The 14,491-nt window shown below is 43.8% G+C and overlaps 1 protein-coding gene across 2 annotated transcripts in view; it reads right to left on the bottom strand.

Annotated features, from left to right (window-relative positions):
- Positions 1–14,491, bottom strand: part of LOC137333537 (adhesion G protein-coupled receptor G3-like) — a 65,258-nt gene that overhangs the window by 4,614 nt on the left and 46,153 nt on the right. The window contains exons 8-14 of one of the 2 annotated variants that reach the window (XM_067997742.1): positions 9,172–9,322; positions 8,052–8,186; positions 5,296–5,406; positions 5,157–5,202; positions 4,966–5,072; positions 2,947–3,071; positions 917–1,185 (exon numbers count right to left, since the gene is read on the bottom strand). In XM_067997742.1, coding sequence (XP_067853843.1) covers positions 917–1,185; positions 2,947–3,071; positions 4,966–5,072; positions 5,157–5,202; positions 5,296–5,406; positions 8,052–8,186; positions 9,172–9,322 — 944 coding nt within the window. The remainder of the gene's footprint in view (positions 1–916; positions 1,186–2,946; positions 3,072–4,965; positions 5,073–5,156; positions 5,203–5,295; positions 5,407–8,051; positions 8,187–9,171; positions 9,323–14,491) is intronic. The other variant, XM_067997743.1, reaches the window with a different exon arrangement.

The raw sequence follows: 14,491 nt of genomic DNA on the forward strand, positions 1-14,491 counted from the left end.
ACAGGCATCAATTTTCTGATAGGGGGCCATCTCCTGCAGGGCAGGACTTCTGCCTGCCATGGAGATGCCCCCTAACCCTGGCTGTATTTCCGCCTTCGGGGTAACATGAATGCAGAGGTGGGCTCCTGGCCTCCATTGGGGAGTTGCGCCAGACTGGGGAATGGAAACTCGCTGCTGCAACCTTTGAGGACCTGCCACAGCAGCAGGAAGAAGGCAGCTGCCTGAAGAAAACTTGTTCTTTTGTTCAAAATTTTGTGCTGCTGCTGGGCCTGTGCCTGGCCACGCTCTGCGAACACGAACACATGCCTCTTAACAATTATCCTACAAGGTCCCTCCACCGACCTTTCAGCGCTGGACGTTGAGGCCTAACATCCAGCTTTCAATCAGGGACACAGTTTATTGCTGGGAAAATCTCTCTCTAATTAATCAATAAAAACACTGCATAAATTATGCCATAAACTGTACCCTCAGAAGAGGGCCACTGTGATATTTCTGTTCTTCAAACTAATCATCCTTATGGCCTCTTTAATCAGATTGCCAATTCGGGTTTGAATTTCAGGGAACTTTAACACTGTGGACTCAGGACCACCTGGAACTAAATTTAGACCATCAAAAATCAATTCCTTTCTCATTCATCTGCTCTGGATTTGAATCCAGGCCTTATAGATGAAAGGGCAGTGCACTTACCAACTGTGGTTCCCTCTTTGTAGCCAAGTTTGATTATTAAACATGTTGGCTCTGAAATTCCACAGGGTTCTCCTGTGACAGGAGTCAGTCAGAACCCCCAAAGAATAATTGTTTTAAGCTTTTGTTCTTTTTCTTGTAGTAATGAAGTAATAGATGTGGCTATATCATACAAAAAGGATTTAGACCATGTACATACAACTAATGTAGCAACAGAGTACTTTACACTCACCCCAACCAACAAGACACAACTTCAGCATGTAGAGCTTTATGTAAATGTTGAACACTTTGATCAGCATGATGTACAGGTGAAATGCTTCAATTCCCATCCATGTAAAGCTGCAAAGCAGTGAGTAATGCAGAAAGACAGCAATGGTTTTACAGAGACTGTCAATGTTGATGGAGCTGAGCCATATGTTGGTCAAGAAATTCACATTGAGAAGAAACAAAGCAGCACTGAGATTCACGTGGATCTGGATGGAACATTCCCTGTGTTTTTTTCTGGGTAAAAAAAATCTCAGTAAGGAAACCGCATTTATGAGAAAAGGTGCAAACTGATAATATAACAAACTGATTTACAATATCAAAAGCAAATCAATTCAGTTCTTGGCTACAGCATTCTCACAATTAATTTATTTACAAACAGAAATAAATTTTGCTTCACAAAGCTGCCAACGTCAGGTTACACACGTATGCTGATGACACCCAGTTCTACTTCAACACCTCCCTCGACCTCTCCGCTGTCACTGATTTGTCACACTGCTTGTCTGACATCCAGTACTGAATGAACAAAAATTTCCTCCAACTAAACGTTGACAAGACCGAAGCCATTGTCTTCGGTCCCTGCCACAAACTCCGTTCCCTAGCCACTGACTCCATCCCTCTCCCTGGTCACTGTCTGAGGTTAAACCAGGCTGTTCGCAATCTTGGTGTCCTATTTGACCCTGAGATGAGCTACTGACCACATATCTGCTCCATCACCAAGACCGCCTACTTCCACCTCCGTAATATCGCCCGTCTCGGGCCCCTGCCTGGGCCCACCTGCTGCTGAAACCCTCATCCATGCTTCTGTTACCTCGAGAGTTGACTATTCCAATGCTGTCCTGGCCGGCCTCCCATCTTCCACCCTTCATAAGCTTGAGCTCATCCAAAACTCTGCTGTCCATTTCTTAGCTTGCACCAAGACCCGTTCACCCATCACCCCTGTGCTCGCTGATGTACATTGGCTCCTGGTCAGGAATAACTCGATTTTAAATTTCTCATTCTTGTTTTCAAATCCCTCCATGGCCTTGCTCCACCCTATCTCGGTAACCTCCTCCAGCCCTACAACCCTCCGAGATCTCAGCGCTCCTCCAATTCTTGGCTCTTGCGCATCCCTGATTCCACCAATGGCAGCCATGCCTTCAGCTGCCTAGGCCCTAAGCTCTGGAATTCTCTCCCTAAACCTCTCTCACTTTCTCTCCTCCTTTAAGACTCTCCTTAAAAGTTACCTCTTTGACCAAGCCTTTGGTCACCTGTCCTAATATCTCTTTATGTGGCTCGGTGTCAAATTTTGTTTGTTAACGCTCCTTGAAGCGACTTGGGACGTTTTACTATGTTAACGGCGCTTTATAAATGCAAGTAGTTGTTGTTGTTATTGCTGTAAATTGCACATTTCATTTAAAGTGGCTTTTACAGGAAATTACAGCATTTATGCCTAACTCCTAACTCCCCAAAGCCTTTCCACCATCTACAAGGCACAAGTCAAGAGTGTGATGGAATACTCTCCACTTGCCTGGATGAATGCAGCTCCAACAACACTCAAGAAGCTCAACACCATCCAGGACAAAGCAGCCCACTTTATTGGCACCTCATTCACCACCCTAAACATTCACTCCCTCCACCACCGGCGCACCGTGGCTGCAGTGTGTACCATCCACAGGAAGCACTGCAGCAACTCGCCAAGGCTACTTCGACAGCACCTCCCAAACCCGCGACATCAACCATCTAGAAGGACAAGGGCTGCAGGCACATGGGAACAACACCACCTGCACGTTCCCCTCCAAGTCACACACCATCTCGATTTGAAAATATATCGCCGTTCCTTCATCGTCGCTGGGTCAAAATCCTGGAACTCCCTTCCTAACAGCACTGTCGGAGAACCTTCACCACACGGTTCAAGAAGGCGGCTACCTTCTCAAGGGCAATTAGGGATGGGCAATAAATGCCGGCCTTGCCAGCGACGCCCACATCCCATGACCGAATAAAAAAAAATCCTCATACCTGAGTAAAAAGTGCAGGATTACAGTAACTGCTGTGAAAATGGCAGAAACACCGCAACCAATCTGTGTGATATATGTTAATGATTTCAATATCTTCTCATCCAAGGGTTGGCTCTCATCGAGTTGCTTTATAAAGAAAAGGATAAGCATTATTATTGTGAGGACTGTGTTGTTTTATCTTTTAAATGAGTGACACTCTCATTTTTCAATGTTTTTTTTCTCTTGCTTGGGTGTCCTTGTGATATCTACTCTTGTCCTGTCGAGAAGGCACAAGGACACCTTGTCCAAGGCCTTACCCAAAGTCTACCTGAAGCTGGCCAGAATGAGCTGCACACTCTGGCCGATTTTCCCTTCTGCTCGGAGGTGCTTGGCTTCCACACAATCCCCAGAGCAGCATGGCTGAGATCAGAGACATGGCACCTGGAGAATTGTGGGGGAAAAACCATTGTCCACTTTTCTGTGGTATAGCTCTTCCGTTAAAGTCATTCTCGGGATGTGGGCATCGCTGGCAAGGCCAGCATTTATTGCCCATCCTTCGTTGCCCTGTACAACTGAGTGCCTCGCTCAGGCGTAATCACATAAAGGCCAGACCGGGTAAGGACAGTAAGTTTCCTTCCCTAAAGAACATTAGTGAAACAGTTACAAGGATAAATGGGAATGATGCCCATGACTAATGTGATGTGGAGATGCCGGTGATGGACTGGGGTGGACAAATGTAAGGAATCTTACAACACCAGGTTATAGTCCAACAAATTTATTTTAAAATCACAAGCTTTCGGAGATTATCTCCTTCGTCAGATGAATGAATGAAAAGGTTCTCAAATCGCATATCTTATACTATGTTGGGACAGCATCACACCAATCAAAAGGTGTCGTTGTTATTCAAACAGGCCAGTCACGGAGAACAGCACGTCCCAGTACACTCGATATACATTGTGTCTATTACACAGGCAGGCAGAAAGAAACTCAAAATGGCAGAAGGCTGTTACGAAAGTGAATAGGGTATCAGAACCTATGGCCAGAATAGTTAAATATAAAACCAGAAGAACTGTCCATACCTTGTACTAGGCCTTGATCTGGCCGCATCTAGATTACTATGTTAGTTTTGGTTCCGTCAGATAATGAGGGATATCGAGTATCTGGAAAAGGTTCAGAGGCGAGCTACTTGATTGATACCTAGTTTGGGGGCCCTTAGATATCAGGACAGGTTTAGCAAGCTGGGACCTTTTACTTTGGAAAAGTGTAGACTTTGAGGGGATATGATTGAGGGCTGGGAAGTTCCTCAGCGCTGCTCCCGCTCCGCTGCTGTAACTTTGCCGCAGGTGCGTGCATAAATGGGGTTTTCAACACTTTTCTGGAAAAGTTATGGCATCAGAGCAGGAGCAGATATGAGGAAATTCCCGGCCAATGTGTTTACAATAATGAAGGGATTAGATCTTGTCCACACGGACAGGCAGAGGAAGACCAGGGGTCATCAGCACAAGATACAAAGGTAGAGAGTTAGGTTAGGTGCTTGGAAGTAATTCTCCTCACAGATACTCATCAACCTCTGGAATAAGTTGCCAGCATGTGTGGTGAGTCTGAGATTTGCTGCAAGCATTCCAAAGGGAGCTGAGTGAGTTTATGTGAGTGGAAGACATTTCCAGTTGTACAAGGTAAGTGGATTAATGGGGATTGTGCCACCAGTTATCTTGATCTCCTGGAACTTGTTCTTTGCTTGTGGGGGTCAGAGAGAAACTCCCCAAAGTTTTTTTCCTAAATTGACGTCAGGATCTTTTCTCTTTTTTTTGCCTCCCCCTGAAGATTGCGTAGCTCTGGGGGAGAGGGAGGTGGGATGGGTTTAATGCTGTGAGCAACTTGCTCCTTGTTGAGATGGGTCAGGCTGAATGAACCAGCTGGTCTTTCCTATTCTTTTTTGTATGTTTATGTATAATGAAGGATTATTGCTGGTACTTTTGCTGCTCACAGCCAAACTAGAATAGGATGAAAGACACATAACATTGCATTGCATTGTGCCTACCAGCAGAACAGCAAAGAAGGTCAGGTGGTTGCATTTGCAGATGGTTTGATTGTCTGTATTTTCTGTTGTACACCCAGACTCATTCCAGTGACCGATACTTGTGTTCCCTGCAATAGAAAGTTAATAACTGAGAAGCTGCTCCTTGGTTTAAACATGATTGAAATATTTGATAAAGTGACTCCCTTTATTACCATTTTGTTCCAATTCCCAGAAGACACATTTTGTATTGTTCTGTTCCTGAAAAAGATTAACAATAATGCTTTACTGCCCTTAATGTAATTAGTTCCTTTTAATAGATTGAATAGTGAAAAGTAAAAAAAAATTCCTTACTGATGATGTTTTGTTGAACACAATTATCACATGGTCTGTCAGATTATCAATGCTTGTATTCCCCACTCGAATTCCAATTACATTATTTAAAATACTGCTCCCATTTTTGTCCTGCAAATGCATAAATATAGATTGTACCAGAATTACTTTTGAAGAACAAAAGAAGAAATGGAATGGGCAGCAGCCAAGAAAGCCCAACCTATGGATCGCACTTTCAAACATGGGACGAGGCCGACTCCACGCAGCTATTGTCATATATTCAAAGCATACTTGGGCTTTTGTAGGACAAAGCAGCATAGAATAGGAGGCAGATGTCTGAAAATGGAGGGGGGGTGGGCAGTAATGTTGAATCCTCTGATCCTGTTTGAGGAGCGTGCCCTGCAAATTTAGGGCTGGGACTTAGATGAAGAGACAGGAGATGAAAAAACAGCAGGCTTAGACCCAGCTCAGAGTAGGTACAACACTACTCCTTCCTTTACACGCCTTAATATTTACTGATACAAGTACTGACTCACAACCTCGCAGACATCAGCAGGTTCATACCAACTGTTTGGCAAAGGCTGCTGACGAGTGAGTTGTCCTGAGGATGTCTGCCTAACACATTTCCTCTTTCTGTCTCTAAAGGCTTTTGCAGGATCCTCACACCAGGACTTATCCAGCACCTTAGCTTGCACTGTCTCACTCCATCGCTATGGCAAGGGCCAGCACTGATCATCACACACAAGCTGAATATTGATTAAGAGCCTTGTGGTTTATATAGGGAGTACTCCTGTCTGCAGGAGCATGAAGGACTATTGGGTGCCATCAATGACACCCTGTACAATTTTTGGCTGATTACACTTCTGTGAAGCACCTTGGGACATATTTCTACATTAAAAGCATATAAATGCAAGTTGTTGTTGTTAGATTTTAGGGAATTCTGTCATCTGACAGAAACCTAAAGCTTGGGCCAGTTGTCCTTGTTAAAGTGATGTATCTGCTTGCTCTAGCTAACAATGTATCAGTCATTTATTTTATGGAGCAATGCACTGCAGACTGACTGATGATACTCATGTTACTGGCCTCCTGGAAAGATCCTGAGGCAAAAAAGTTTTGTGATCAGTTTTTAAATGTAGATTGTAATTGCCTCATTTTCGTACCCTAGTATAGTTTGCCCCCTGCACACCTATGTTATCCTCCTCAGTCAAGAAGTTGCATTAACCTAGCACACAGGTGAGTCCATGGTCAATCCATCAATTCGGCACAGCAAGAGCAACAGCTGTTTAAATAATGTGCACAAATAGCTAAAAATATCTCATCAGTTGAAGTGCTCAATGAGTAACATGCAGCAAGTGAAATAATTATTAGAAACATGAAAACATAGAAAATAGGAGCAAGAGTAGGCCATTCGGCCCTTCGGGCCTGCTCCGTCATTCAAAATGATCTTGGCTGATCGTCTAACTCAGTACCCTGTTCCCGCTTTTTCCCCATATCCCTTGATCCCTTTAGCATTAAGAAATATATCTATCACCTTCTTGAATATATTTAATGACTTGGCCTCCACTGCCTTCTGTGGTAGAGAATTCCACAGGTTCACCACCTTCTGAGTGAAGAAATTTCTCCTCATCTCGGTTCTAAATGGCATACCTCGTATCCTGAGAATGTGACTCCTGGTTCTGGACTCCCCAACAATCGGGAACATCCTCCCTGCATCTAGTCTGTCTAGTCCTGTTAGAATTTTATATGTTTTGATGTGATCACCTCTCATTCTTCTAAACTCTAGTGAATATAGTCCTAGTCGACCCAATCTCTCCTCAAAGGTCAGTTCTGCCACCCCAGGAATCAGTCTGGTAAACCTTTGTTGCACTCCCTCCATGCAAGGATATCCTTCCTTAGATAAGGAGACCATAACTGCACACAATACTCCAGATGTGGTCTCACCAAGGCCCCGTACAACTGCAGTAAGACATCCCTGCTCCTGTACTCAAATCTCAATGCAATGAAGGCCAACATACCATTCGCCTTCCTAACTGCTTGCTACACCTGAATGCTTGCTTTCAGCGACTGGTGTACAAGGACCACCCAGGTCTCATTGCACCTCCCCTTTTCCCAATCTATCACCATTCAGATAATAATCTGCCTTTTTTTTTTACAACCAAAGTGGATAACCTCACTTTTATCCTCGTTGTACTGCATCTGCCATGTTCTTGCCCACTCACCCAACTTGTCTAAATCGCATTGGAGCCTCTTTGCATCCTCCTCACAGCTCACATTCCACCCCAGCTTGGTGTCATCTGCAAACTTGGAAATGTTACATTTAGTTCCCTCATCCAAATCATTGATATATATTGTGAATAGCTGGGGCCCAAGCACTGATCCCTGCGGTACCCCACTAGTCACTGCCTGCCACCTGGAAAAAGACCTGTTTATTCCTACTCTCTGTTTCCTGTCTGTCAACCAATTCTCAATCCATGCCAGTATATTCCCCCCAATGCCATGTGCTTTAATTTTGCACACTAACCTCTTGTGCGGGACCTTATCAAAAGTCATCTGAAAATCCAAATCCACTGGTTCTCCCCCATCTATTCTACTAGTTACATGCTCAAAAAACTCCAGTAGATTTGTTAAGCATGATTTCCCTTTCATAAACCCATGCTGACTTTGTCCAGTGATTGACATCATTATCAGTACCATTACATACTCTTACTGCCATTTGGTAAAATCCAACATCTCATTTCACACTTAGAAAAGAGTAACCGTGATTCTGATTACGTTACCTGGAACAGTAATGCATTCCTGTATATAGTGAAAATGATTCGAGTTGTAGTAGTATTAAAGTGGTTATTAACGTTGTCCAGGAGAGTTGGTGGCAGTTTGATCTTAATCCCTGGGTCCAAGGTAGAGATATTCTCCTGGGTTTTATGTTTAATAATAAAAATATAAATTCTTTGGTTATCTGCTTACAATCTGCAAAGACATTTCACTTCTTACGTTCAGGAGTAACATGCTCAAAGTGTCTGGTTGGGTGAAAGTGGTTACCTTTAGTGGGAAATCTGAACACTTGCTGTGAGAATTATTTATCACTACTGGTAGTAATCACCATATCAAAATATGGTAATAGGCCTGAGGCCAGATGAATGATCACGGCCATCAGTCAAGCGAGAGTGGAAAGCTTAAGCAGTAAATGGAAAGCAAAATGCTGCGGATGCAACATCCAAAGTAAATGGAATTTGGGTCACAATGGGGGAAGTATAGTTGTTGTGATCACCTCAAAGCGTTTGAACTCACTGCTGGAATTCTGCTCTGTTAGGAATAGGATTCAAGTTCAGTGTTAGAGGAGAAAACTTCTGGGTTAATTTTAGCCTAACTTGCCCGGTGGGAAATTGATGCAAAACGACCACCCCTTTTACATTCCTCCCGATTTTACTTTCTTGAAGTGTATAAAACGGCCAGCTGATCTGCTCATGCCAGTTTCCTAATGGGTGAGTTCAATTAAAATTATCCTGTGCACTTCTATGTTGGTCTTTTCTCTGCAGATACTGGAAAATTAACAGATGGGTTGGTAATTCTGTGGGTCAACTCAAGGCACTCATTATGTTCCTCCCAGTGACAAGCCCAACAGTAACATTGATTCAGGCACAGGATGGTGCAGTGGCTCATTTTCTCAGTCAAGAAATGCTGAGAGGTGTGGAGGGGTGGCGGGGGGAGGGGTAGCATAAAGCAAGTGAACATCATACATTCAGTTCAGGAGCAATAACAAAAAAAAGAAACTGCAGTACTGGGAACAGTACGACATGGCCATGCAGCTACTCCTCCTGCCACTAGTCCTCTAACTGGGCAGCAAGTGACATTCTCCACACTTCCAACTGACATCACAAGAATCCCAAACAATCTTACCGCATCTGAATTAGGAAACTGGATTCCTTGGAAATTTTCAACTTTTGTTTTTCGAATGTAACATATTATATGTTTTGTTTCAACAGCTTTACTTTCTCCTTCAAAATCTATTTCCGTGAGTATATTTTCCAGATCTAAGCTGATTGTAGTTCTGTAAAAGAATGACAAAGAAAGAATGTTACGGACAAGGAAATAGCCAACAATAGAGGGCAAGAAGTTAACTTGCTTAGTGTGTCGAGTGTATGTTTTAATCAGGATTAATTATTTTTTAAGGTGTGGTGGCCTGAGGTCTACAATGCATCCAAGACACCCTAACACAAGGGGGGGAGGGGGGGATCGCAAGTGGAAAGAGGGCTGATGCTTGTGCAGAAACTGTGCACGAGGCTCATTAGGCCTCTGTCTTTAATGTAAATACGGCAGCTACCCCATAATGCAGCTGGAGCTTCAGTTGCTCATTTGGAACAGGTGCTGAATGCAGGGCCACATTCCCAATTGTAAAATATTCCCACACTTTGCTGCCTGCTGCCCCTAGCACCCCCAGGGCTCTGCCCATTGCCTTGTGCACCTTCCCCTATGCCTGGTGGAACACAATGGCAGCCAGTCGGTGCTCGATAATAGAGCCCTGAGCTCCCGGCGTGTCACGAGTCACTCACCTGGAGCAATACAAAATTATGTAAATAAACTGACCCGGTGTTATCTGGTGAGGTCAGCACGTTTGTGCACAGGCACCAAGTCACTTTATCAGTCCCAAAAAGTTTACTCACTGATTAACCACAGCAAAAGGTGCATAAATGATGGAATGTACAATTCTGAGCACCAATAGTGGGAGAAAGGAGAGCTCAGAAAGTCCACTTATTCAAGGAGACTCCAGATTATTGCAGACTGTAAGAAACAATGGCAAAATACCACCAGAAGGGAGACAACCCACTAATAACAGCAGCTTCAGCAAATGTAGAATGGCACTGCGCAGAGGATGAACATGTATTGAATCATAGAAGAATCATAGAAAATTTACGGCACAGAAGGAGGCCATTCGGCACATCGTGTCCGCGCCAACCAAAAATGAGTCACTCAGCCTAATCCCACTTTCCAGCACTTGGTCCATAGCCTTGTAGGTCATGGCATTTCAGGTGCACATCCAGGTACTTTTTAAATGAGTTGAGGGTTTCTGCCCCTACCACCCTTTCAGGCAGTGAGTTCCAGACCCCCACCACCCTCTAGGTGAAAAATCTTTTCCTCAGCTCCCCTCTAATCCTTCTACCAATCATTTAAATTCATGTCCCCTGGTTATTGACGTCTCTGCTAAGGGAAATAGGTCCTTCCTATCCACTCTATTTAGGCCCCTCATAATTTTGTAAACATCAATTAAATCACCCCTCAGCCTCCTCTGTTCCAAAGAGAACAACACCAGCCTATCCAATCTTTCCTCTTGGCTAAAATTCCCCAGTCCTGGCAACACCCTCGTAAATCTCCTTTGTACCTTTCTAGTGCAATTACATCCTTCCTGTAATGTGGTGACCAGAACTGTACACAGTACTCAAGCTATGGCCTAACCAGTGTTTTATACAGTTCCAGCATAACCTCCCTGCTCTTATATTCTATGCCTCAACTAATAAAGGAAAGTATTCCATATGCCTTCTTAACTACCTTATCTACCTGTCCTGCTACCTTCAAGGATCTGTGGACATGCACTCCAAGGTCCCTCACTTCCTCTACACCTCTCAGTATCCTCCCATTTATTGTGTACTCCTTGCCTTGTTTGCCCTCCCCAAATGCAATACCTCACAATTCTCTGGATTGAATTCCATTTGCCACTTTTCTGTCCACCTGACCAGTCCATTGATATATTCCTGCAGTCTACAGCTTTCCTCCTCACTATCAATCACTCGGTCAATTTTTGTATCATCCGCAAACTTCTTAATCATGCCCCTACATTTAAGTCCAAATCATTAATATAAAACACAAAAAGCAAGGGACCTAGTACTGAGCCCTGTGGAAGCCCTCTGGAAACAGCCTTCCAGTCACAAAAACACCCGTTGACTATTACCCTTTGCTTCCTGCCACTGAACCAATTTTGGATCCAACTTGCCACTCTCCCTTGGATCCCATGGGCTTGTACTTTTTTGACCAGTCTGCCATGTGGGACCTTGTCAAAAGCCTTGCTAAAATCCATGTAGACCACATCAAATGCACTACCCTCATCGACCCTCCTTGTTACTGCCTCAAAAAATTCAATCAAGTTGTCAGACACGACCTTCCCTTAACAAATCCATGCTGACTGTCCATCCTTTCTAAGCGCTGGTGTACCCTGTCCCTCAGAATTGATTCCAATAATTTGCCCACCACCAAGGTTAGACTGACTGGCCTGTAATTATTCGGTCTATCCCTCGCTCCCTTTTTAAACAATGGTACAATGTTAGCTGTCCTCCAATCCTTCGGCACCACACCTGTATCCAGTGATGATTGGAAAATGATGGTCAGAACATCCGATATTGCCTCTGTTGCTTCTTTTAACAGCCTGGGATACATTTCATCTGGCCCTGGTGATTTATCTACTTTCAAAGATACTAATCCCCTTAATACTTCCTCTCTCACTAATTTTATCCCATCCAATATTTCACACTCCTCCTCCTTAACTACAACGTTTGCATCATCCCTCTCTTTTGTGAAGACAGATGCCAAGTATTCATTAAGAACCATACCAACATCTTCTGCCTCCACATATCGGTTACCTTTTTGGTCTCTAATAGGCCCTATTCTTTCCTCAGTTATCATCTTGCTCTTTATGTATTTAGAAAACATCTTTGGGTTTTCCTTGCCAATATTGTTTCATGCCCTCTCTTTGTTTTCCTAATTTCCTTTTTAATTTCATCCCTGCACTTTCTATACTCCTCTAGGCTTTCTGCAGTATTGAGTTCTTGGTGTCTGACATAAGCTTTCCTTTTCTGCCTTATCTTACCCTCTATGCTCCTTGACATCCAGGGGGCTCTAGATTTGGCAGTCCCACCCTTTTTCTTTGTGGGAACATGTTTACTCTGAACCCCTTCAATCTCCCCCTTGAATGCCTCCCACTGCTCTAACATTAATTTACCTTCAAGTAGCTGTTTCCAGTCCACTTTTGCTAAATCACTTCTCGGCTTAGTAAAATTGACCTTCCCCAATTGAGAACTTTTACACCTGTTCTATGTTTGTCCTTTTCCATAACTATGCTAAATCTAACTGAATTATGATCACTACCAGCAAAATGCTCTCCCACTGATACTCCTTCCACCTGTCCAGCCTCATTTCCTACAACTAAATCCAGAACTGCCCCCTCTCTTGTTGGGCTTGCTACGTACTGGCTAAAAAAGTTCTCCTGATTGCAATTGAAGAATTTTGCGCCCACTATACACTTCACACTGTTTGTAACCCAGTTAATATTAGGATAGTTGAAATCCCCTACTATTACTGCCCTATTGTTTTTGCACTTCTCAGAAATTTGCCTACATATTTGTTCTTCTATCTCTCTCTGACTGTTTGGGGGTCTATAGTACACTCCCAGCAGTGTGACTGCCCCTTTTTTGTTCCTTAGCTCAACCCATATGGCCTAATTTAATAATCCTTTTAACACATCATCCCTCCTCACAGCTGTAATTGTTTCTTTAACCAAAATTGCCACCCACCCTCCTTTTTTATCCCCTTCTCTATCTCGTCTGAAAATCCTGTAACCAGGAACGTTGAGCTGCCATTTCTGCTCCTCTTTAAACCATGTTTCTGTAATAGCTAAGATATCGTACTGCCACGTGTCTATCTGTGCCCTCAGCTCATCTGCCGCCTACAGCACTTGGAAGGATTGCTGATAGTGGTGTTGATCACCAATGTGATTAATGAGAGTGAATAATTTAAATTATCTTCATATATGTATGTGTATATATAATATATATATATATTTAAATGTGTGTGTATATAAACATCACTGTCAACTATCCTACATTTGTATAACTGGATGTTCAAGGTGATTGAAGTGTTATACATGTTTGATTGAGTAGTTTCGCAATAGAGTATTGTTAAAGCAGATTTATCCAGTATCAATTGCAAGTGGAGTACAAAAGAAAGATATCCAGGATACCTCAGAAGTATCGGAACAGGAAAAGTTGTAGCTGAGAAGGATTGATGGGTAAGTATATAGAACTGACAATATAGGAACATCGGGTGCTAAATTGGGCCGTGTTGCGCCCGTTGTTTCGGCGCTACACGGCCTCTCTGGCATCCAAGATGTCGTCTTGGATGTGCACGCACGTTTCCTGCAAGTCGTACGCCAGACGCCATCTTGGTACAGGAGTTTGCGCGAGCGCAGATAAGAAACGCTGGAATCATGCAAAATAGGGAGAAAATGGCTTCAATCAGTGTGCAACGCTGATTTAAAGTGATAGACATCATTTTGGGACTTAACACTCGATTCAACGCACAGTCTTAACCCCGACCATCTGAACATGTCTTAGAGTGCCTGGAGGACCCTCCAACAGCGCTATTTAAAGATACCATGCAGGATTTACAGGTTAGTGGCTGGATTGTTGCCTCTGGCTGCCAAGACATTTGTAACTGTTTTTAGAGGTCTCCGAGACTTCAATACTAGGATGCAGGGACGTAGCCTAACATTCAGAGCTAGGACGTGCAGGAGTGAAGTTCGGAAATGCTTCTACACGCAAAGGGTGGGAGACGTTTGGAACGCTCTTCTGCAGATGGCAGTTGATGCTAGCTCACTTGTGAATGTTAAATCTGAGATTGATAGATTTCTGTGAATCAAGGGTATTAAGGGATATGGGGCTAAGACGGGTATATGGAGTTAGGTCACAGGTCCACCATGATCTCATTGAATGGTGGAACAGGCTTGAGGGGCTAAATGCCACTGCCACTTGCTGCCTCTTGATATGCGCCACCTTTTCCTGCAAGAAAGCAGGACGTGTGTCTGGGTGATGTGCCTGCCATAGTTAAATAGCTGCCAGTGTGTGTGGCCTGTGAGTTATGGGTGGGCAGCCTGAAACAGTGGTAATGTGTAAGGGCGAGAGAAAGCATCTGATTGGAAAAGTTGAGTACTGATGGAAAGAGTTTGTTGGTATGTGGGGGATGAGGGGTGTAGTGCGTGATGCAGTTGGTAGGAGACGCCACTTGACAGTTGACATCACCTACCTTGACCACTCATGTCAAGGCACTGAACTTCTTCCTGTACTGCATCCATGTCCATGATGCTGTGCGCCTGGCATTGACTTCGTCCCCCGCTGCCTCCCACTGTCTTTTGAGTATATGTCTGGAGGGCCTCTTGCCCTCTCCATGGATTTAG

Source organism: Heptranchias perlo, chromosome 16 (assembly GCF_035084215.1).
Source record: "Heptranchias perlo isolate sHepPer1 chromosome 16, sHepPer1.hap1, whole genome shotgun sequence".
Lineage (NCBI taxonomy): Eukaryota > Metazoa > Chordata > Chondrichthyes > Hexanchiformes > Hexanchidae > Heptranchias > Heptranchias perlo.